General features: G+C 35.4%; 1 protein-coding gene across 2 annotated transcripts in view; it reads right to left on the bottom strand.

The window, feature by feature from the left end:
* TTC7B (tetratricopeptide repeat domain 7B) overlaps positions 1-25,886 on the bottom strand; it is a 138,019-nt gene that overhangs the window by 35,481 nt on the left and 76,652 nt on the right. For both annotated transcript variants that reach the window (XM_027739980.2, XM_039382669.1), the window contains exons 16-18: positions 15,649-15,765; positions 11,403-11,500; positions 974-1,114 (exon numbers count right to left, since the gene is read on the bottom strand). In XM_027739980.2, coding sequence (XP_027595781.1) covers positions 974-1,114; positions 11,403-11,500; positions 15,649-15,765 — 356 coding nt within the window. The remainder of the gene's footprint in view (positions 1-973; positions 1,115-11,402; positions 11,501-15,648; positions 15,766-25,886) is intronic.

Raw genomic sequence — 25,886 nt, forward strand, 5'->3', positions numbered from 1 at the left:
TTTCTAATCTTCTGGGCTTTTCCTCTAAACCACTAAACCATTAATAACTGGGAGCCCTTGCCCTGCAATGACTTTCACACAATAAAACTGTTAATGCAAATAGGTAAATTAAAATGCTAAGAAATAAAGGACAGTTTTGTTAAATATAAACATGAAAGGAAAAAAAAAGCGTATCACTGAAAAATGCTCTGAGAGCAGACCAAAGCAGAACAATTGCTGGATGATTTCTAAATTACGCCTTTCTGATGCAAATATCATTAAAAACAATTGCAAGTTATACATTTTTAACTGTGTAAAAATACACTGCATTATCATTTTCTGGTTAAAATTTTATGTAACTGTCACTTGTGATATTGCATTTAGCTTCAGGCTTGGGGCAGCATAACAATACTAAATCCACTCAAGATGACTCCACATTTAGACAAACAATCCTGGGTATCTTACATTAATGAAGTCAGAAGGAAGAGAACTGAACGAGAGCTCATTATCACAGCTTCAAGGGACAGGTTGCTCAACTACTACTGTTTTTTTCCCCACATATGCAGAGTTATTTATTTCCAATTATAAAGATCTGTAGTTACAAGAACTCTATTCAATAATCTTACAAACATCTTTTTGCATTCAACGGAATCAGGACACCTAATTTTCCATATATTAAGATTCTCTATGTACATCAGAAATTAAATTCTTCAGGGATAAGGGAGAGAGTGTTCCTTTTGTTCTACAGAAGATATGACTCCATTGATAACAACTGCATTCTAAAAGTACTGTCTTATCTTTTATAAACTGACTTACATACAGAACAACTCTAGTGTGCTTTTTATTTCTTGGCTTGCTTCAGTGCCACATACATGGATAATATTTGATCTGATAAGTGATAACAGATTCTGAATGAAACGAACAGATTTTTGCAAGTCCTTAGGCTAGCAAGAAAGGCGAGGACAAAGAAGAATAAATTTTACTTTCATAATACCTGCATGAAGCCATATTTGAGCCAGAGTCATCCAAGGATGCAGGGGACCTTGTTTAGGGGCACTGCTTTGCAGAGATGAAGCAACCTCGGACAATGCTTGCTCCACTCTGGAAGCTGCTATTGATGTGGCATGGACTGAACCTGCAGAAGCAATAAAAAAAAATTTACCATCATAGAAAGAACAAAGGCCATGTACGTTGCATAAAACACTTAACAGTGACCCTTTTTATAAGAGTCTTTACCCCAAATTCCTCATATTTAATTTGCATTTGCCATTTTAGAGAAGTTGTTTTAAATGTCAGGGTAATTTTCCTTCTTATGAAAGCTTTTATTCTTGTCTAAAAGACTATATAAAAACACACTGGACATTGGTAACTATACTTGATGCTTTTTTGGGTTGCTACTATGAATACTCTCTATTAAAACTTGACACTTCTTTTCTGGCAATGTACAATCCAAAAAAGGTTTGTGATGGTATTGTACATTATAGTCTTCAGGTTGCTGCATGCACTTTGATGTTAGTATTTGCTATGTCTTTCCATAGAGTGCAATTAGAGGATTATTTTAAGACTAATAACAGAGTAAAAAAAAAAGAGAACTAAAATACACAAGACAATCACAACACACCCCATCACAAACACACAACTAAACTGCACTGAATGTAAAACTCGACTAATCAAGAAGTCTGAGTTAAAATGCCTTGTGGCAAAAAAGTCCCTTGCTTAAAGAACATTCCCAAGGTACACTAAGGATAAAAGCTGCCATGGCTAGAGAATACCTAATGGCAATTGTACTTTTGATTGCTACTTACTGCTAGCATATCCAGTAGTGATTTTCTTTTAAAATCAAGGACATGAGTATTTTAAGCGACACCCCTTCTTGTCATCTAAGTCTCAACATATTTCTAATTGTTTTATAATTACAAATTACAAAATCTCAGACTCACTAGACCTGATTAATAAATAATGACAGTAAAATGTTCTGCAGATACTATAAAAGAAAGAACTGGTTCCTGTAAAAGTTGAACTGCACCCCAAAAGTTTGTCCTCATCACTAGAAGTTATGAAATAAACAAAACCTTTACGCTCAGTATCATGGGAATTTTAAAGAAGAGATCTGCCACATAAAACATACGTTCTTAAGTGTGACAAGATAAATCAGAAAACCAGAAAGCATGAGAAACTCCCAGTATATAGATTAGGAGGAAGTTTGTCTGAAAGTGTGCATCGTATTTCCTTTAAGTGACAGAAACAAGGGAAAAGCAGCACAGGACATAATTAGCATTTCATATCATTATGAAAAGGAATTGCCTGGGAGATCTGGAACAGTATGTGGCAGTGGAGCTTGCTCTCCTTTACTGGCTGATGAAACAACTCAAACTCCAGCCTTCACAGCTGAACATTCACTAAAGTTTTTGCGTATCTTATTTTAAGGCTTGACTTCTGAAGAAATAAAAATGTCTAAGTAAGAAGCACATGGAGTGTATTCTAAGAAAAATACTAGCAAGGGTACCATAAATAAGTACTAGTCATCAGCAACCCTTTTCTTGTCTGACAGTCGTTTCTCTAAATGCACCTCACTGAAGACTGTCACTTCTTACCCTTCAGGGGACTGACAGTGAAAGAGGCTTCTTGTCTCTCCAGAAAAATTTGTAAAGAAAAGGTGCGATTCATTGACACAAAGGAGATTATCTAATCCCTTCCTTCTGAAAAGCAAGTATGCAATTCAGTATTAAAAAGTGCCTATACTTTCTATTGTGTAAAGCAAGGACTCTGGCTGCTAGCCAGGCCACAAGTAAATTCAGGTAAAAAATGTGCTGTTAGATTTTAAGCCTCTAGTACTTAACCATAAAGCACATATGGTAATATATTATTAAAAATTTTTGTAAATCAATTTATTAATAAAAAAAACCTATACTGTGATAAAATTCTTATGAGTTTCTATGCCACCTATATTAAAATTAAAACAGAGTGGATACTGAGTGCTTCCTACCCTGGATTTTACACTAAGTGGCACAAAAAAGAGGAAAAAAACATAAAATATCTTCTTAGAAAAATTTTTTTTAAGTGGTATTATTCAAATTGTTTATATTTCCTCCTTAGGAAAGAGGTAATCCTTAACATATTGCAGCAATTAGTTCTCTGAAGATAAGATACACATATACACAGCAAGTCTTCTAGACTTTTAGAAACTCAGGCTGTAGATTATTCAATATAATCAACTAAATTTAAACAATATTGAAAACAAGTGGATTCTTGGGGTTCAAGTTTGAAGATCAATGTTAAGCAGCATACAAAGAAACTTGGTGTAAACTTTTTGTTTGGGAATTCCAGCCCTTGAAATCTTTCACACTGCAGTCTTATTTAAAATGTAGCAAACTTAAGGATGTCACAAAACAGCGAAGACCACTGATAATTGTGCTTTTTTTATTTGGTTTTGTTTCTTTAATAACCCTCTTTGCATTGGTTAAGAGAGATATCAAGGACAGGGGTACAGTTTCCAAAAGAAGGAAGGATGACCTCTAGTACAGCCTTGCATATCTAATCAGCACAGCCACTTTACCATACATTTACATCTTTGCTATAACCCTTTTTCTTTCTTTTTGTTTTTTTTCAACACTGTCCAGACGGGCATCTTTCAGGTATATTGCACTCATGTTGATAGTTCTAACTCATAAACCCGTAAATACTTCTTCAGTATAGCCACAATTAGCTGTCATCTGACTCATTTCTGCCTCCTTCTGTTAAAACACATTTAGTAAACTTTCATTTTGCAGACAACTAAAAATCATTTAAAGATCTTCTGTACTAAAAAGCTTTTTCCTGCCTTCCTTCAAATTTTATTCCTGCCTTTTCTTACTAGAACTAACTTATCTGAATTCTTTGTTCCTTGCTCTAGCCCAGGATGCCCGGGTTCAGATTTTTATATTTACATTACAATTCTAAAACATACAGTAATTTCAACTACAACTGCTAAATATACAAAGTGGTTTGTGAGAAACTGAGGGTAAGGTATAGGTCCTGAAGTCATCTTAAAGTCTGTTTGAGGCCTCACAGATCCTACACAGCCAGTTACTTATTTGGTGGCTCCCTGATAATTTCACTGTAAGCTCTGCTCTCTCTTCCCAGTCTTATCTGCACTTTGCTTTCACTAGTTTGAGTTCAGCACCCAACAGCCAAACACAAACATAGCCTCACTTTCAGTGTTACAATTCACTGTTGTAGCTTCCTTCAAAAGCTCAGATAGAGTAGCAGCAATTTCTGATTTAAAATTTTACCACATCTTTCACGCACGCAAATATCCTTCCTATTCTAGACAACTTCTATACCTGCTGTTAGAGCATGACACTTAAGAATCAAGAAAAAATTCCCTCAAAATACCACAAGCAGCAAAAAGTGTTTATTTTGAGACAGAAAAGCATGAGGTCTGGAAAAGTATTATATCACCAAATAGATTCCGGCTACTCACTTTTATTTAGTTAGTTTTGCTCTGAAGCTTGTTTATACTACAAAAGGCCAAGTGTGAAACAGGAACTGTCTTTGCAAGATCTAGAGTTCACTACTTAAATTACTTTAAATCACAGAGTATTCTGAGTTGGAAGGGACCCACATGGATCATTGAGTCCAACTCTTAAGTGAATGGCCCATACAAGGATCAATCCCAGGATCTTGGTGTTATTAGCACTATGCTCTAACCAACCGAGCTAACTTATTGATTAACATCTGGAATCACAATCACATTGCACACTGCAAAGTGTGACAGAAGGTCTTAACCATGTCAAAATGTTCCTAAATAAATATCCAATAACCTCCCACTCAGGTTTCCTATAATGGCACTGGTCTAGAATTTACAGTTTCTACTCACCATACTAACATACAGTCTGCAGCAACCACGTTGCAGATTCTGTGTTTCAACTATCTCTCAAATAGAAAACCTACCAACAGCCTTGAACAAACACAATTTAACCAAGAAGTTAAGTCATCTCACAGAAACCTTTCTCTCCCAAGTCACACCTACAGTACAACTTTTGTGAATAAAGCATTCAACTTACTCTCTTCAGGCTTTTCTTAAATATTACAGGAGAGTCTACATGAACCCATCTATTAAATACCATTTATAAGTCACCCTATGTAAATGAACCTGTTATGATTTCTTCAGTTCTTTTCTTGGTCATTTCCTCATAAATTCTTCACAATGTAGCCTGATGGACATAAACTAATATGTGGACTCTAACAGCACCTATCTGGAATGCAAGCTTGGAGAAAAACAAAATCACTTTGTTATGAACATCCAATTTTCCTTCTGAAAATGAGTAAAAGACTGGACTATCATCTTTCATGGAACATGTTCATACCAACTGATAAAAGCACTCTGGTAGGTTTTCTTTTTATGCCGTAAAAGAGAATATTACTCAACAGTTTTACATTCATCATGTTTTCAACATTTCAACATTTACATTTAGAAAAAAAATACTTTAACTGCAATGCTCATGCAGGAGAAAAGAGGAAAAACCCCACGACTTTCAGCTTTACATGCACACAGTTGGCAGTAAGAACATTAGTGATGTGACACAGACAACTCTATGCTAAGAAAAGCAATTGTTTGATACAAAGAGGCAGTACCTTCTGCAGGACTAATACATCACCCAAGTGATGCATTTAATAAGACAGACTGGTAGGTTTAGCCAAAATTAAAAATTTTTTCCTTTAAAATTCATTAAGAGTCTGAGACACCTTTCACAATCACAAATTACAAAGCTAGCTTATGTTTTGCTGCAAAGTTATGTGTGGAGATGATAGTAGTCAAGTACAGACAGCGTCATTGATAAAGCATCCTCTCAGCACTTTGAAAAAGATTTTCTGTGCTTAGTCACTGTCAAACATGTTGGTTTACGTATCTTCTTACTTTTCTCTCCTTCACCAAATTGGTCCTGTACTACACCATAAAAATTTATGAAAAGGTAAAGCAATCAATGAAAAAAAATAATCTACTATTCAAGGCTAAGCACACAGCTTTATAAGGTAACTGTTTGAAGAAAAAGAATATTATTTAACGTCCTGATTAAAGTAGCAGTTATTTTTATTGATCCATATTCTTCATTCTCTCTTATTGAGCTTGATTTCATAATTTCATTATTTTAAAGTGTACTCTTCCTTTATTCTACAAGTAAAATTTGTACCACAAAATAAAGCAATAGTTTATTATAACTCATGACAGTAGTTGCAACATACTCCTTTAGGAACAGCAGTGGTATAAAATCTTCTCTAATACAACATACTGGCAGCTGGCCATTATGGTACACAAGACCTTCCTAATATATCTTTATTTGCAGTCCTCTAGAAATGAATACTGCCTCTTTAATTATTAAATGCAAGTGTTAGTTGAGTGCATTCAGATATCATAAGATTACAGCCCTCAGGGTTCTGAATGGGCAAAGAGCATCAGCCTTGTTTTACACACTATCAAAGCTTCCACTACTGATGGACAAAACATGTACGTTTTGTGGTAAAGGAAAAGGTGATTTTAGTCCTTGAGAAATTAATAGAAATGCACAGTGAATACTACTTACAAACTGAAAAAAGGGAGTAAAAACCATGAAAGTAAGCATCTGATGGATTGCCTTTGGACAGATCAAACCACAAATTAAAACACAAAGTAAGAAGAAAAAAAATGTTATATGTATATATAAGCCAAAAACTCCAAGAAAGCCAGAGGATTTCTGATAATCTTCAAACTGTAAATCAGGTTTACAGAATTTCAAGAAATAAAAAATTAGGTAAGATGCTACACCTCTAAAGTCATGTTCCTGTTCAACAGAAGTCAAGCTGATGATAGAAAATGCCTTAGGCTTCTTTCACTAGGGAAAAAAAAAAGAATTGAGCAAGATAAAGAACATAAGATTTTTCAGCCCTGGAAACTATACTAATATACTATAAGCATCTAGGGAAACCGTTCCTTACTCAGACAGCTTTAACTTTCAATAATTTTTGACACTATACAAAGGACTCCAATATCTTTTTTTTTTTTTCGTAGTTCTGCTACTTCTCATGCACATGGTGGAAGCTCCTTTCCCTGAGGATACAGTAGCTTGGAAGTGGAAAATCTGGGCTTCACATAATCGAATCTGTGCTTTGGTTTCAGTGTTCTTTCAGTTTGCCTTCATTCTTAAGTAGGTTCTTGTTAACTTGTAGTTTTGAAAGAACAAGAACAAGCCAATTAATGCTAACTGGGATGTACTGTTTATATATAGAGTAGCTCTGAGCAACTTCAACTCAACGATGCCCAAACCTGCAACAGAAGCCAATCAGGATTCAAATACTTCAAGAAAGTCAGACTTCACTTCTGTAGGACATGGATTTCCTCGAGTCTGAAGGAAGTGCTTTCCTTAACTTCCAGTTACAGGTTTGCATATGAGCGAGCTAGTGTTTTCAAAACTCTGGTCTTATGTCAGCTATTTTAACAAGTAAATTTTGCTAATATGCAAAGATTTATTTTCTATGTTTTGTTAGGAATTAATACCTTTGATATGACATCAGTTTAAAGACTAGGTGTCAAAACAAATTCTTAAGATTGGATTACAGTAAATTCAGTGACAAAAAAGTGCTATTTATAAAGGTATCAGTGAAGGACAATTTAACAGAAGTTAAAAGAAGTTAAGAAGAAATGCCTGAAAACCTATGTTGATTTTAACCTGCCACCTGAACTACTCTAGTAGCATTGCTGTAAAGTTTGTACGAAAAGCAGCTGAAAGGCTGGATTTCATTGACATTCTGTTGAAACATAATCTATTTAAACACAGTTTATCAGTTGTGAAGATTATCAGAAAAATACAGCACAAACATGCCCATCAGGAATAGAAAGCCAATTTACAGCGAGTAGGTGTACAGGGCTCAGGAACTTGGTCACAGTATGGAGAGGCTGCATGGGGCCAGATAAAGATATCTGGTTTAGGATGAGGATGAGGAAGATGAGAAGATACAAACAGTTGGAGAGGAGACTCTGTTCTTGAGAGAGAAGATGAGGAAGTATCAGAGGCTAAAAAGCGAAACAAAGAGAATGATAAAGGGGTGTGGGGAGGGCAGGAAAGAAAAAAGATTCAACAGGGTTTAATGGACTAATAGATGCCAAAAATGCAAAGCATTTGTGTCACAATTCAGCAAGATGGAAATGGTTTCTACATAAAATAAATATCACTTCTGAGAGCAACAGCAATGAAAAATACCCCTTTACTTATATGTACTCTCCTTCCATACTAAACTAGAGTACAAAAGTAAAATAAAGATTTTTTTTTCACTATGTTCTAATGCATAAATTTTAAAAATAAATTAAAGGGGAAATAAAGACCAAAGTCTAAAGTAATATTGTTTCTTCCTATAATAAACTCAGTGGACTCCAACCAAATTGAATCCTCTGTTTTTTAAAAGACTGAATGCAACTTCTCTTAACCAAATAGCCAATGAGTCTCTGGTGATTTCCATACACATATCTACTTTTGGATATGAAATGTGTCTGTCTCCCTATGAGATTTTACTTCAGTGATTGATTCATCGAAACCCTTTTTTTGCCCCCCCCCCATATTTATTTCCTTCATCAACATATACAAACATAGGTGCATGCCACTCACAGCAAGTCAGCTGAAACAGAGGGCAAACTTAAAGTAAATTTGGCACAGTTATTGACCAGAGCACTAGAATCAACAGTCTTGCCTTGTAAGAAACTCACAATACACTCTTTTGATATTCAAGGGCTACACAAATTTAAACTTAAATCACTTAATCATTATGGTATTGGTAAGACCTCTATATAAAGCAGTTTTTTAATAACTTTTTTTTTTAGATGTCAACTTCTGCTTAATTGATACACCTAAAAAAAAGAATTTACACCCATCAAACCTAGATTTTTTGAAGGATTTTAAAAATTAAATTTCAAGTACATAACAGTTCAGATTTGAATTTTATCTCTCATTTCTTGGTATTTAGATTGACTGAATTCAGGGCTAGACAGGCAAATGGTATCATCATCACAGATGACAAGCAAAGTTAGGAAGGGGAAAACTTCTAAATTTGTGTGCATACGCACATATACACAAAGTAGCACTACACTGTGTAACAAGGAAGGGAGCAAACATTTTCATTCCAAGAGGATTTTCAGCAATAACTTTCTTGCATTTTAACATTCGTTTATTTATTTGTCAAATTCCTTCTGCATTTCTAACCACTGTGGATCCACAGAGGTTGCAGATAAGCTCTTTCAACCCTATAAAGGTCTAACATCCTGATCACCTATTGTTTTTATCATCTACCTATTGTGAACAATATGTTACTCACAGTCTGCTTAAGCTTTCTTGAACACTATGACAAGCTTCACTTCTTTCATTCTTATATATAACCTTTTAATTCCTGCAAAATTTTTATATAATATTCTGGAAGAAAAATTCTGGACAAATCCTGGATGTGAAGTTTTTTTATATATATTGAGAGAGTACATAACAGAGCTCTAGTCCTTGCCAGAAACTGGTATTGCAATAAACCAGAGTATTGGTATTGCAACAAGGCTTCTTCTGCTAAAATGAACAACTGAAAAAACCCACCAACAAACAAAACCAACTCCAACTCTCAATTTAAAAAAAAAAAAAAGGCCCCCCCCATCCTTCACAATTACCTTTTATAAGATAAATAATCAAAAAGGGACCCCATAATTTTAATTTCCCATCTTGTTCTCCTTGACAGTGAAATTCTAGCAACACAGGTGAGATTCAGAAAAAAGACAATTTGGACCTGCCAGAAAAATCAGAATGTATGCAGAGATCCTGTTTTCCAGTCAAGATATTGTCTGCAGGACTTGAATCTGGGGCAAGTTTCTTGAAAAGTTCCCCATTTTGGATGAGGGTTCATCTTTACTTAAAAGCATTGAGGAATCTGCACTCTTTAAAATGCACCAATTCACTATGCTCTCAAGTGTGGCAGATGTAAAATAGTACACCCTGGGGGTGTAGATCAAAAGCTGTATGTCCCCACTGGAAAAATAACAAACAAAAAATCACAACTAACCACAAAAAGCCCTTTTACAACACCCCTCCCCAAAAAGCACTTTTTTTAAGGCATAAAATTTTATCTATAGCTATGTCTATCTATATATGTAAATGAAACCTATAAAATCTAGATATGTTCTTAAAAATGAAACAATGAGCTAGACTAGAATATAGAATGATCACCACAGAATGATATAATGTCATCTTCCCCATTTTAACTACACAAATAGAAGGAGACATAAAATTCCACATTAGGGGCACCAAGCTACATTATGCCATAACATATGGCAATTCTTTGATATCAGGTGACCTGATCTTTGTAATCATAACTGTTTGCACTATAGCAAGCACAGAACACTTTTACTTTATTTTAAATTCAAAACTGAGTGATCATTCAATCCAATTTTAACTTTCAGAAGCTAAATATCTAAATTGGATTTTTATGTAATGCACAATTCTGATACTAAACAAAGATACACATTACACATTTCAATGTATCTTAACTTGTGGGTCAAAGGTACTCATATTCATAGTTTGGCAAACTTTTCTATAAGCTGTTTGTGTCAAAGTGTGATTAAACAGAAATACACCCCTGAAAGGTGTCAGGAAAAACATGCTATGGTTTTCATATAAAACCCAGAAAAGAGAAAACTCTCAAAATTTAGAACACAAGCAAGATACCGTAAAAGTTACACAATTCCTTCTGCAATCTTCACAGAATGCACGTCTCATATGCTTTCTGATTGTATAACTTTTAAGGTATATTAGTTTGCATTATGATAACTGAATATATTAATATAGGAAATGACATATTGTCAGTATTTACTGACATGTAACAATCTTAATTTTTATGTAGTGCACCTGTGTACTACAATTTTTATATGTATATAAAAATAATACAGTATATACAATTTATAACAAATAAATTTTGCTTATAATGTCAACCATGTCTACAGTAAGCCTATCCACTCATGTAATTATATTTTAACATAGATTTTAATCCATTTAATTAGCAACAATGTCTTCAATTTTTTTGAGATTAAAACTTCTGAAATTTTTTTGATTTACCTTTTAAACAAAAATGTGCAAGTACCGAACAGACTGAAAAGCACAGGACTTTGGCAAATAGGCTAGTTCAGAATACTAGTTTTTAGCCCTTGTGTAACAAAATACAACTAAGCTCAGCAAGTTCCATACTACAGATATTTACAGAGAATGTGGTCAGCAAATACTTCATAAATAAAAAAAGAAAAAATCATATATCACACGATGTCTATTTCTACTTACATAACAGTGAAGATATAACTTCATTTTGCAAAATAAACTAAAAAAACTAATGCAAAATCTAGCTATGGCCATACCATTTTACCTATTTCATTGTTCAAATGTAGCTCTTACCTGTTTCAGGATCACTGAAATCTGGTAATGTAATTGTATTAAGCTGTCGTCTGTCAGCAATAGCTCTGTCTAACAGGCTGCTCCCACGGCCGGAGTCACTGCAGTGAAATACAGAAATTGTGAGCTATTAAAATATAAAATTTTATACCGATATACAAGTTGCATGCTGCCCTACTCCCACAAAGGTTCTTGCTATAAAAGTTCTGGCTATGACCAAATTTAGTACCAAGCACCACTAACCACTCACAGTGCATTAAGCCACTTGCATTGAAATAGAATCAAACTGAGCAAAACTAAACCCGTATTTACTTCAGCAATTCTGTTTTCATAATTAATACAACCACAAAGGAAATAATGGTTTTTAATTTGGTTCATGACTAACACCTCTACAGAAAGGATCTACTGTGCCTTAAATATTTATATAATATGAAGTACAGCTATCACAGAAAGCCGAGAAGGCAGATGTAAGTTTGAAAATCCATACTTCTCTCAGATTGAAGAGAAACACTAAACTCAGGACATCTAATTTTTGGTAAAGATGTTATAAAGATGCCATAACTTCACTTCACATAAAAAAGCATCACAATTATCTCCAGAGTTGTGGGGCGGGCTGCTTGTTTTTTGATTTTTTTTTTTAATATAGGCACATTTGCATATTAACTGCCTAATGTTGAATTTGATTCTAACAGCATAGTAGGAACATTTTGAACACTTCTAACATCTAACAGCTTATGCAGTAGCAGTGATTTTCACTCATTGCACCTGTGGACAAATGCACTTAATCTCTATATTAGCTGTAACTCAGTATCTGCTCCTCAGGTTTCTTGTTAATATGCTTGCTGGAAAACTAATAGCTCCTAGAACTACTATTAAAGATTCAGCAGAAGAACAGGGACTGAAGAACTAAGTGCTCTTTCTCCTCAAGATGAGGCGAGTACTGAGACACGTTGTCAGCAAAGTGTGAGGAAGCACATATGGGCATTCCTTCTTTAATATTCTATGCTTAATAAAGTAATTTCATTTTTAGGATTGTAAGTCTGGTACTACTCACTATCAATGAATATCTTTTTAAAAGTCTCATTAAAAAAAATAGAGAACAAAGCACCCCACAAACATTAATTAAGCTTTAAAGCAACTGAACTGTTAGCCCAGCTTTGCAGAGTGCAAACTTTTGTCTGATTCTCACTGAAGAGAAAAACCTGTACAAAACTCCTAGTTTAAAGTAAAGCCTGAGAAACTTTAATCTAAACTGCAAGACTGGAATTCAGCACATCTCTTCATCTGCCTTAATTTAACAACACCCTCCTTACAAATTTGAACTGAGAGGTCAAGAAGCCCCTCAATAAGTCCTTAGAGTAGCACACTTCAAAAGTCAGTGAAACAACATCCCCTCTTTCTACCGCTGTTATTAAATGGTATAAATACAATTTTGTATTACCTAACAGTACTGCAATATTTCCTTACAAAATTACATTATTATAGCAATCCACATGAAACAGAAGGGAACTTTCTGGGACACACACTATCATCTGTAGTTGTTACATCAACTGGTATAAATTTTCTGGTAATTGCTGTCTTCAATCCACAAGCAGCAACGTGCCACATTGTTGCTGATGAGGAAAGTCACACTTAGCCTAAGTATCTTCTAAGACCAGCTCTGTCATTGTGGTTTGTTGTGTTTTCCTAATGTAAAATAAGAAATGGAAAAATACTCGGATATTTTCTAATGCACTTCAAGTAGCAGGCTGGAGGTACACATTTAAACCTTCCAAGCCTTGCAACACAAAGTAAGTTTTAAATTCATATTAAGCATCTCATGAGAAAAAAATTTGTATGTCAACTGAAGACAAAATAAAAAATGTTCTAAATCTTAGGCACACTGTGGCATTTGGCCCTCACTTTGTGTGGTACATCTAGTTATTTGTAATTTATTTCTATTATTGAAATATTATTGAGGGCATTGAACCCAAGTTTATTGCACAAAATCAGATGAATTGAAGAAGAAATATTTAATGTAAACCACAGCTTATCAAAAAAGTGACTTCTTATCTCATTGGGAAAATGAGACATCAAAATTAGTTTTCAGTCCAAATCAGAATAGAAGAAGATACTTCAAATAACCATAAAGGATATTTAAATCTTTGACAAACAACATTCCAAAAAGGTTTAAAGTTATTAAAAGACTTTTTATTATTGGCTTAAAGAACTATTAAAAAAAATTCAATTATTTCCAGTGGGAGACATTTTCAAATGGTGCTTTGCAGCAAAATGAAGTGCATGTTAAAATTGCAGAATTTGGAAAATTTAACTTTTCACAACAATCCTGCATCATCACTCTTCGGTATATCAGGAGTGCAGTCGGGTGAACAGAACTGCTCAGTCACATTTCAGATCTCAGTGAGAATTGTTATCCCAGTCCGACCAATCTGGATCACTGTAATACCATAGGAAGTTATTCAGCCCTTAAATTTCACACAGATGAGCCAAAGAAAGATTACAATTCGGTATCTTTATTCACTGTTTGATATAACTCTGAATGTGTCATTTAGAAAACCCGTCTCCTTCCATCATGACACTTATCCACAGTTCCTGTCCATTCCATTCCTAACTTGATTTTAACGCATCACCAGAGCTTCAAGAAAAGATTTAAATGTTAAGATAAAAAAAAGTAGAAAAACTATCAGATGCAAAGTAGTTCTTGTTAATTTTTCCACTTAGATGTTCTTGAAGAATGGTAATGAGAATTAGCAACCACTGCTGTTTGAAGCTGACACAGCCAAGAGTAAATTTTCACAGTCACTGCTGATGTCTGAAGGAGGCATTAAAAGTGTGTTTAACATGGCACAGTAGCTCTTAGCACAAAGACAACAACAACTACAAAGTAATGACAAGCTATGATTAGAGCCCTGATCTCTGTAGAAGATGTCACAGCAGAGAAGGAAGGTGAAAAGTTGTGCCAGAGTACATGCAAAGCCTCTCTGAAATTACACAGAAATTTTAACTATTCTGCAAAGCACAGCACTCCGATACTAAACTCTTAACCCCCACTGCCCACACACACAACCAGCTAACTAAAATAAACCACCACCCACCAAGGTAAAAGAAAAATTTTCTCCCGGGTCCCTGCTGCTCGTTCAGTGACTTTGACTTGAAACCGACTGAGCTCAAACCTTCCTGGTTGCTGACATACTTGCTTTCTGTACCCTGAGGGATGCTCCCTGTTCCACAAGGCAGTATCGGTCTCTCTCAGTGTGTTCCGAGTGACTCGAATCCCTTCCCAGGCTTTTCCTGCCACACCTTCCAAACTTTCCTGCTCCCAACTGCTCACTAGCTCATTAAGGAGAGAAGCAATTGTCCCTCTTCAGCCATTAGGTCAGCTCTCTCAATCTTCTTAAAGAGTTTCATGTATTTACATAACTGAGATCAATTTAGAGGAAAAACTCTAACAGCCAATGTTCATCATACTGCTACACAGGTATCTGATGCCACCTGGTACAAAGTTCTTCTGCTGTAGCATCTCTTCTTCAGAAACTGTCAACCCTTCAAACAACCAAATAGCAGAAAATTCTGCCTGTCCTCTTCTTCAGGTACTCGATAAACATGTTGAATAGTACCAGCATGGATTTCTGCTAAGTGGCCTTTCCATTTATTTCACAGCTTGCTAAATATATATGGCAAAGGACCTCCACAAAAACATTTTGGAAACCCAAACAGGACTATAACAACTTATCTATTGGTAATGCCTTTGAAGACCTAAATAGGTTCATAAGCAAGACCTCCTTTAAAAAAAAAAGCCATGCTAACTTTGCAAGCATATCATATCCATATGACCTCTGATGTTTTAGTTTTAATTAATGTCTAGTCCTCTTTCATATTATTTAATGAAAATTCTTGAACTATATTTCCACTACAGCAATCTCTCCACTTACCAGTATAAAAGACTCTAAAACTCCAAATCGGGAAAAAAACCAAGACCATACAAGTACATTGAGAATGGATGAGTTACCCAATCTCTCTAAGCAGTGCTCACCTCTGCAGAATTTACTAGCTTTGGCATACCTTACTTCATAGAACCCTGGGTACTTCTACATGACCATCAACTGATGTCTTTGCACTTCATCCCCCAGATTCTCAGAGGATTAGTTTGTTCATATGAAATGCCAGACCAAGCAAATGCAGGACTGCTAACCTAATATTGCCCTGCTGAGCAGGGTAGCGAGCAGCCTAGAATTCTACAGCATCTTACCTTGGGTTAGTGAGATTGTAGCAGGATTTCCAAATCTGGAGCATGTGTTTACACGTTAGGAGTGCTTCATCTGGGCCTCTGCACAGAGACTCCAATTTGACTTTTGTAAACAGTAATCTAGTGAAAAAGGAAATTAAAAGAGAAAGAAAAGAGATTCCCATTCAAGCAAAACATTTTTAAAGATAGTCAACATCACACTAAACTGGAGGAAACATAATTTCAAATATAGTCATAACTTAAGTAATAGTTTAATGAAGTAATTACATAAAGTCAAATATGTAATGTCACCAAAGTAACAGTGCTTTTTACATGATGGCCTTTTCAACTGGACAGAAAGAACAGTTGAGAAGACAATGTAGCTTAGTGAAATTAGCAAGACCACTAAGAACAGCACATCACACGCTGAACAGTGACATCCATCCCTGCCCAGGGGCAGCGGTAGGGAAGGAGGGATTGGAACTAGATGATCTTCAAAGTCCTTCCAACCCAAGCCATTCTATGATTCTATGTCTTCACTAAAAAAAAAAAAAAAATCTTTACTACTTTCATGAGAAAGGACAGTATTTTGCATTAACTGGTCTCAAATGACAGTAATCTAACATATAACCCACATAAGAAAATAACTTGGTACTAATGCAAGTTACTTCCCTATGTTATCAAGTTCTCTTACAGGAAAATGGAAGAGGCTATACTGAAGAAGATACCACTAGACCAGACAAGATTCAAGAGAACTAGTCAGCATTGGTAAAGTCAACCAGAAAACATAGTTCCACTCTACATTATGTTGACATCAGTAGACACAAAAATTGATATTTGATTTCAATTTTGAACATTTACAAGTGAGAGTCTGAAGACAGCACAGCATCCATCAAATATGCAGCAAACCATTCCTAATGGACGCAAACATGCTTGCCAGAAGTCACTATAAATTAATTCTGATTTCAAAGTTGATGTTTCTAATGGCAGCAAGACAAATAAAGTGCACAGCCTCATAAGATGACAACTGCATATTCCTCTTATATTCCATGTATCCCGTTGAAGGTTCTCCACAGAGGCTAACTTAGACACCTTCCTGGATATTTAAAGAATATAAATGCAATGTGATAATAAAGGAACTAGTCAATTGGTATGCACATTTATAGGAGCCCCAGCATCTGGGAACAGAGAATACACTAGAAAAATACTAATTTAAAAGCAATTTTTAGTAAATTGCAGGATTAAAGAGCACAAAGCAGGAGGAGAGTATGGATAAAAAACTGTTAGCCTACTTTCCCTTTTTAAACCCAGGTGTACTTTGGCATTTTGTTCCAGTGCAACCTTAATCATACCAAGTGAAAAATTTATATGATTGCTCATATGGTTTGTGTGGGAAGACTGGGAAGGGCGTAGAGGGTGGGCATGTGTGAAAGCTCAGAAGTTTCTTATCCCAAACACCAACTTTGAGGCTGCTAATAGTAATTGCAAACTGTCAGAGAGTTTTCTCAAGAATAAGAAATTACATCAAGTGCCTCAGCAAGTTACAGTAGCCAAAGCTTTAGCGTTGCGCTGAACATCCTCTGCAGAAACTACCCAGCATGTAAACCTAAAAATGAATCACACTACCTTAAGTGTACAATATGTGTGTTGTGGGACTGGGGAGGAAACGAAAGGCAGGTCACTGAGTTAGTTTAAGAAAATGAGTACCTGTAGATAAGCCAGGTAAATACAGTCATATGCAGTCTCACTTGATGTCTTGAAAGAATGCAGAACAAAGTAATCAGTTACAATAGTTTAGCTTTCTTCCTATTAGTAAATTGGATTTGAGCATACAGGGAGCTATATAGATAATTTAAAGTCATATTTCATTTGGCAGAGATGTACTCTCTAGATATTAGTTTAACTGTGACTATATCACTGCAAGAAAAAAACATGAAGGTCTGTCCATCACTTTACTGAAGAGAGAAGAAAAATGACAAATAACATCCTCCTTCCCTCATGCTCCCCTCCATCTATTTTACCCTTAACACACGCACACAGCTCCCTCACCAAAGAAGACCTTTGCCTCCAAATCCAAACCCAAAATCACAGGAATCTACCTTATACAATCCCTCTCCTGTTTCTCTGTATGTAAAAGACAGTACTTTTTATGTTTTGAAGAGCCTACAGAAGTTTAATTTTTTAAAATCTGTGATCATAAAGCACTTTACAAAAGTTATGGAACACAATCAATTCAGAAGCACTGAATTTGCAAGTCATTCTAGAGTCAATAATCATAATATATACCTTATTATGTACAGTTTACAGATAGACTGAATTTACATTAACAGTCTTCAAGCATTTAAGATGTTCAGGAATCCTGTAGCAGAGAGAAGGCACAGGATCAGTAATACACTAAGATTTAGCATGCAAGATATAAAAGCAAAAATGAAGCAGGAGATAGAAAAGGAGGGGATTTTATTATTGAGAAATGACTTAAAAGCACATGTAAAAAAATAGCAGGAGTCTGTGCAAGAAAAATGTTGGAAGTTGGGCTACTAGTGCAGGATTCAATGTCAAGATAGCAGAAGACAAATATACTTGTAAGAATTAAAGCAACAGAGGAGTTTGGTGCTTCCAGATGCACTTAGTACACATGCAACATCATCCCTGTTTCTTGTGCATTATGACAGTAAACATACTGGATCGTTGCACATTTCCCAAAATGCAAACAATAAACAAAGTATGATGAAAAAATATTCACAATTCTAATAAAGAAATGCTAGGGAATTGTATCTAGTATGGAAAAAATGAAGTACATTGGTGTGGGATTAAACCAAAAATAATCTTTTGAATAGAAAAGGTTGCATTTATAAAGCCACACAGAAAACTTTCCTGGATCCAAAAAATATTTGGACTATAAATCTTAAAAGAACTAAGACACTTCAGAAAACTGAAATGGGATGTTAATAACAAAATGAAAACTTGCCAACTTAACAAATGGGGGAAGGAAGGCAAGGGGAAAGAAGCAATAGAAAGGAGGAATACCATCTGACAAACTGGTCTCCCAAATTAACTTAATTTTTTCAAGTTCCCCTGAAACACGGCTGGAGGTATGAGCACCTCAGGGACAAGTATTACCAGGAAGGTTTTAGAAACCAAGAGGTAGAACATTTGAAAAAAGCTTTTCTGAAAGATCAGCTTCAAGCATCTGTGGAAACAGCTCTTCTGGAATACAGCCCGCATTAGTAACACAGAGAATTTTAAACTTTACAAGGAGCTTTTCACACCGGGTTTTGATACACTGTTAAAAATTATGAAGAATGGATAAAATCTACAAAGTGATAGGATGATGAAAATTAAGCTGTACATTTAATGAGTATCATGAATTATCTGTTCATGTCAGTTTGTGAGAGTCAGAAGTTTAAGCTACTGGCACATGGTGACAGAGTAACCTTGACATAGTGGAATAGCAGTTGACTAAGAATGCAAGTACTGAGGAAAAGACAATATTCAAAAAAGAAATGAAGAATAGGACAATGTGTGTCAGAGATCTGTCAAACTGGAATAAATGTAACAAATAAGAACAGAAATTTGCTTGGGTCAAATCATCTGGGTTAGGAAGTAGGTAAAACAGGTTCTTTTAAAGACCTACTAATCAGGCATTTGTGCCAGCATCAGTATCTGATATGGATGCAGTTTTTATCATCAGCTAAAAATAAAGTGAATTGTATCATTTTAGGAGACTAATTACCCAGACACAAAATGGAGAACAAATCAAACTCTTAAGTGGAAAGGCTTGGTTATTCTTGGAGCTAATAGCTGATAAATTTATGAAATAGCTACTGAAGCAGTAAATGACTCCATTACTTCAAGACTGTTCTCACTAACTAATGAGGACATTATAAAACAGCTGCTGATAATCTAATCCATATATTACTGGATATTTATTTAAATAAAGAATGAAAAATCCCAAAGGAGTTTATAACACAGTCTTTGAATTTCACTGTCATACACCCAAATTATTTGATAGCAAAGTTTAGCAAAGATATCCAGAATGCAGCAGAAGCCTGGTGTTTAACACAAAGATGCTAAAACGTTTAGGGATCTGTATCTCAGGTTGAAGGGGTAAAACTCCTTGTGCGACAAGCCAATCACTGATTAACGGTGAGCAAGTAAGACACAGAAACATGCAGAGATCCTATCAAGAATAGCAGGGGACAGGCAAGGGAGAAAAAAAATCAGCACAGAAAGCCACATCTTAGGTACCTAGTAAAAAGCAAAGCTAAACTACACCTGAACAGGTTATTATTATATACAAAAGTTATAGTCTTTTAAGGCTTTTTTGTATTTAAGTAAGAAAAAAAAGAAAATGTGCATACTAAACAGGGACAAGGGGATGAAAATTAAGAATATTCAGGAATTGATCCCCAACCTCCACCACAATCCTTACCTATGTTGTCTCAGATATGAGAACTATAACAAATGGAGAATAAGAATGATTAAAGACTGACTGATGATTAAATTTAAAGCAGCCAAAATAATCCATTTTTCAGAATTATGGAAACAGTGGCAGGTAAGATTGTCTTTTCTAAAGTAAAAACTTTAAAGAAAGTACCACTTCTGTAACGACCGGGGAACGGCAACTATATTGCCAATGCTTTTGTCAAGAGGAAAGGAGTATTAGATAACATCATTAATGAAAAAAAGGGTTATTGTTCAAGTTTAATAAAGAGATTGTACCAACAACCTGTGTAACAGTTATTCCAAACCAGAGCTGCCTAAGAGCTGGGTTCATCAAGGTAAGACAGCTGTGAAGAGGCCAGATGCAATTCAGAAAGACACGGTGCCATTGTACAATACCCCAGTGAGACCACATCTGGAATGTTATATGTAATTCTCACTGTAAGAGTCAAAACCACACACATGAGGAATTTCAAATCAGAGCAGCTACAGAGAAAGGCTGCAAGGGTGATCTATTGACTGGAAACTGCAGAGTAGGAAAAATACTTCATTTAGTTAGTCTAGCAAAAAAAAAAAGCCAAGAAGAGGTACAAATTCTATCTATAATTACAGATGAGACAAGCACCATGAAGGGAAAAGAATAATTTATCTAGAGGATAATGTTTCCACGAAAATGAGTATATATAAAGGCCATTCAGACTATTAAAACATTAAGAGTGGAAATTAGGTCTCAAGATTATAAATAAAATTGTAGAAAAGACTGCTTCCTCACAGTTTGTTTTGGATAGACTGTAGAAGAGGTGGAGCAAATAACCTAACTCCTTAAAATACAGCTGATTAGTTCATGGGGAAAAAAAAGGAAACAAAACCCAAACAAAACCAACTCCCTCCCCAAAAAATAAACCACACAAAAAAACCCCTCACCAAGTCTAATCATATGACTTGTCAAATCTTAGACTAACTAGTTTGACAAATCAATCTTTTTTAACAGACAACGTAGGCTTCCTTTCATAAGATCTGAATTTAAAGGAAAAAATAATTATGGTGATGTAAAACTTACATTTACGTGCATATTTCATACAGTTTAATCTCATGTCTGTAACAAACTGTCATAGAGTCAATTGCTTGTGCAAATTAAATCAGGTTAACGCTGGGACCCCACAGAGTAACTGAAATGGGAAAGTAGTACACAGAATGCACAAAATGAATTAAGCTGGAACAAATATTATTCAATAGTGATTATCCGTAAGAATCTAAATCTATTCACTTTTCCTAAACAAAGTGTTAGCAAGACATTTCTTGCACTCAACAATTACATATATAGGAAAAACCTCTGATGACTGTTACAGGAAACAGAAAACAAATGAGGAAGTAGGAAGAAGCCAAACCTTGGCAAGTTCAGTTTTGCTATGTCAGTACATTCTATCAGCAACTGCCCTTTTAAAAATCTTGTAATTACTCATAAATAAATGGCTCAGAAGAAAAAAAGTTAAAATTAGAAGAAAATCCTAAAGTTCCCAGTGTTTATTTCATCCACAGTTCAGATTTTAACAGTTTACTGTCTGCAAGTTAGTAGCTTCTTTTAGAAGGAGAAGCTAGGGCTGACTGCTTTAAGATCCTTCACATGGGAATTTCAATTGAATGCAAAAGGACTCTTAATTTACATGTAATATATCCTCCTAATGAAAAGATCCTTATAAAGCACAGTAGGAAACTTTGCAAACAAACTGTTCAGCAGCACAGCTTAATAGCTGTCAAGCCACATTTCTTTTTAAAATCACAATATATAGCTATTGGAACAAATACAGCCTTTGCAATCTATATGTGGAAACACATCCTAGAAATAGCTAACCAAGAAGCAAAGAAGACTGTCAAAAGACAGGTAGTTGAATATAAGTCCCCAATGAAGCCATTATGCTCAAAATAATTAACACGATCCTTTCCAAAAGACATGATGCAGGTGATTCTCTCTCTGTAGTAATAAATGATATTGAAATATTTTTTGCACTTGTTCGCATGTGAAAACTGGCTACAGTGCCACTGAAAGGCCAGGGCACATGCCTTTACTGTCAGCAAGTATGGTGACGTTCTTATCAGAAAGGACGTTTGGAGGTGGTCTTATTACAGAAGCCGGCATCAAGAGTATGAAGTTACCAGTACTACAGAGGGCTTGGCAAAGAATAATATAAAAATCAATGGCTGGAAACCAATACGGGATCAATTCAAATTAAAAACAAAATTGCAGTCTTAAAGAAGAGTGCAGCTGAAACAAGGTACCACGTGCTGCAATGGTTTCTCCAGGTTTTGCTGTGTTCTTATCACGATCGAATGCCCTCTGGAAGGTAAGCTTTAGCTCAACCTTTATTAACAGAAAAAGTAAAGTAAAGTAAATTTAGGGACTTCTAATATATAGACAGTCAGGTGTTTTAAAAATTGTTCTTCCTGGCTTCAAACTATGAATTCAAACATTCAGTTTTGACAGCTGTCCCTTTAAACCTGCTGTAGAAAGCTTACAGCTTCACATTACTCAACTCCCAAACATCTGCCTGATCACCAAAACACAAAATGACACAATTGCAAAAATCTATCTTACAGGGAAAACAACAACATGAAACTAAATAGAACATGAAAGAATACAGTTTTATAAAGGATTTATTTACATGGTCAGTGATCTTAGATGCAACACTTCTATCACCATGATAATCAAAGCACAGCAAGAAACTTATGGAGGTGTCTGCTGCAATTGCAAACTGAACTGCTGCACAGTCTACTCCACTTTGAGCATTCAAGAAAAGTTTTATTATCAGGAAAGATACAAGTAGTTCATTATAAAACATCAAAAATCATCATTTTTAAGTACCTTGAAATCACTGTATGCCCAACATAGGCAACAAGAGGTCATGCAAACAAATCTAGTTTTTGTAAAAACTCCAGAAAATCATTCAACTTAAAAAAAGAACTCCTAAAGTGTTTCTCAATCAGTCACCAAACCTTCTCCAAATTTGGCTGCACAGATCCCAAGTACTGGGAAGCCCATACACATACAGAAAAATGGATGAAGTAAAAATGGACTGTTCGGATTGCTAACTGAAACATGACTCTCAAACAAGCAAAAGAAGGAAAAGAAATCAGCCCTCAAGCCCCAAAATAAGACAATTTTGTGAAAATCATGAATAGGTATACTTGCTGTGCATCTGATGGCCTTTCTTGCACCCTTTGAAGTATTATTCCTCATATATTTGTTCATACAGCAGTTCATCCTGTGACTTTTGGTGTAGTGTATGTAAACAGTATTCCATATTATGAACTCAACGTCCCTAAGAAAATGTAAATCTGTAAACTATAATAAAGATAGTTTCTGACTAAAGCCAGAACAAATTAGTTATACTTGAAAACTTTTTGTTTTCCTGCCTTGAATACCCTGCAGCAGCCAGCTCATGACCCAAACTGGGACTCTTTCAATCAAGTTTCAAAGAAGAATCTACAGCCTAGCAACTATAATTCAGGGATAAGGCCCTGAGGCCAATGACCAATTTGTTATATAAAGTAGTATCTACCAACAAACAATGTCTTTCTAATGAACCATTCAGTAAAAGCATATAACAATAACCATAGGGGAAGGGGAGTTAGAAGAGCCCGGAATAAAAAGAAAAAAACATAAGCAAACCATACTGTCTCTCATGACTTATAGAAAAATAATTCCTGAGATCTAATTCATATAACTCCCAAGATAAACAGGATCTAAATGGAATCGATTTGAAAAAGCATGTTGTCAAATGTTGACAAGACTGTATATGCAACCTGAAAGACATGATTTTGGCAAGCATAGCACATCACTACTTCTTATCCAATCTTATATCACCATCCTTTCCTCAAGTAATTCCCAGTGCTCTATTTGTCAAGAAAAAACCCCAAAACACAAAAGCTTAAGTTTTACCAGCACCACACACTGCAGTGCAACTATAACCCACCTTGGGAAAGCAGAATACCATACTATTGCCTTTAGTTGGTAAATATCCTTGCGTCCCACAAAACATCAGTGTACGTATCATCCTATATTGCCTCTACCAATCAGCTCTTCTTTTATGCCCACCTGAACAGCTCCCAGAGGGAAACAGGTTTGTTATTCAATGAACTGAGAGAGATGTTAAAAGGCCCTTTGATTCTAGGAAATCTAATGTAGCTCAATAGAGCCCTTGAGGGTCAGGAAGGAAAGGATTTAATAGTTTTCAGAGGAATGACATATTGGCCTGATGATGCTGTGAAATATTCTCAGAGCAAAAAAACTGCCATCACACTTCAAGAAATGTAAATGTTTAAACTGTGAACTTAGTCTTCAGTTGTCTTCAAACCTGTTACCATATGTCTTTCCTTTTTGAGTGTACTTAACATTAAAATAACATGCTTGCACTTCTGAAATAACCCATCTGTTGTTCCCTACTTCTGCTACTTTAAAAGCTTGTCAGATGCTCTCCATTACAGTTCCAATTTTCAGCATAAAATTAGCAATTTACTATTTATTTTGCCTAATTACACTAATTTCAGGCACTATATTCATCTTTAAGTGCCCCAACACTTGAAATAATGAGGGAACCCCAGTCAAGATTAAGAAAACAATATCCCTAGCATTTAATTAAGAAACCTAACTCTGTCTCCCTTGACTGAGAATCTAATTTTGACTAACCATGAATTAGAAACAGATAGAAGTGTTTTTTCAAGATTTCACATCATTCGAAAGACCACTAAGATATAAATTCCTTGTAACAAGCAGATAAAAACAGGGAAGAGTCATACAAAGGAGTTTGTAAATAATGCTGCTCAGGTAATCACATATATACTATATATATTGCACAAGGTTTACAAGCCGAATATGAACCAAAGCAACACAACCACCATCACCTTGCATATCCTTAAACACACCCTCAGACTGTAATGCACACCTCTGGGAATGCCTATACATTCAGAGGAGGAAATCAGTGGAATAATATAGATAAAACAAGGAAATCCCAAGCAACCAAGACCTCAAGAACCCCTCCCAGTTAAGTACTTTAGTAATTTAGGATATACCGTGGCTCCTTCCTGCTTACTCTCCTCGCATTCAGGGTAGCACGTCCTTGCTTCTGTTTCAGGAGGAGAAATGGATCATCTCACCCAGCTTCCCACATATTTCAACAGCTAGGACTCAGAGCAGCACCATTTGTGGGTTCAAACTTTGTCAAGCTGGAGAAGAACTGAACTTCACATTTCTACTACTGGGACAAGTTGTCTAATGAGAGGGGGCTAAATGTGTAATTTCAAGTGAATTCAAACACAGTAGCACCTGACTAGGACTAACTATTCAGGATTTTTGGTGTTGGCACTTTACTCCCACCCATCTCAGCAAAGTACAGTATTTGTAGTCTTTTCAGTACCTTAATCTGTTCAGCAGTCTTTTATTTAGAGATTTTTTTGTCCCTGGATCAAAGCATGCTCGATTTCCAGAGGCTTCAGAGGCAGCATTTAAAAGGAGATTGATAGTATTACTCTGAAAAATACGGCTAACTTGTTTGTAAGTAGTGGCTACAACCTAGCAACTTAAGCTGACAAAAAGTTTGAACCAATATTCAGATATTCAGTAAATACCTTGAATTTTTATTATCTCTGAAAAACATTACTACACATCTATTTCACTTCTAGTGGTTTCCTAGATTTTCAACAGTATTTTTCCCAATACCTCTTAAGGTCTCAGAGTAGATTGTGTATTTATGTTCCCAAATTAATGAATAAAGGAAGAACAATCAACCCTATTCAAAAAAAAAGCTAGACCTTGTTGCTAACAG

Source organism: Pipra filicauda, unplaced genomic scaffold (assembly GCF_003945595.2).
Source record: "Pipra filicauda isolate LSUMZ 115617 unplaced genomic scaffold, ASM394559v2 scaffold27_size4233163_pilon, whole genome shotgun sequence".
Classification (NCBI taxonomy): domain Eukaryota; kingdom Metazoa; phylum Chordata; class Aves; order Passeriformes; family Pipridae; genus Pipra; species Pipra filicauda.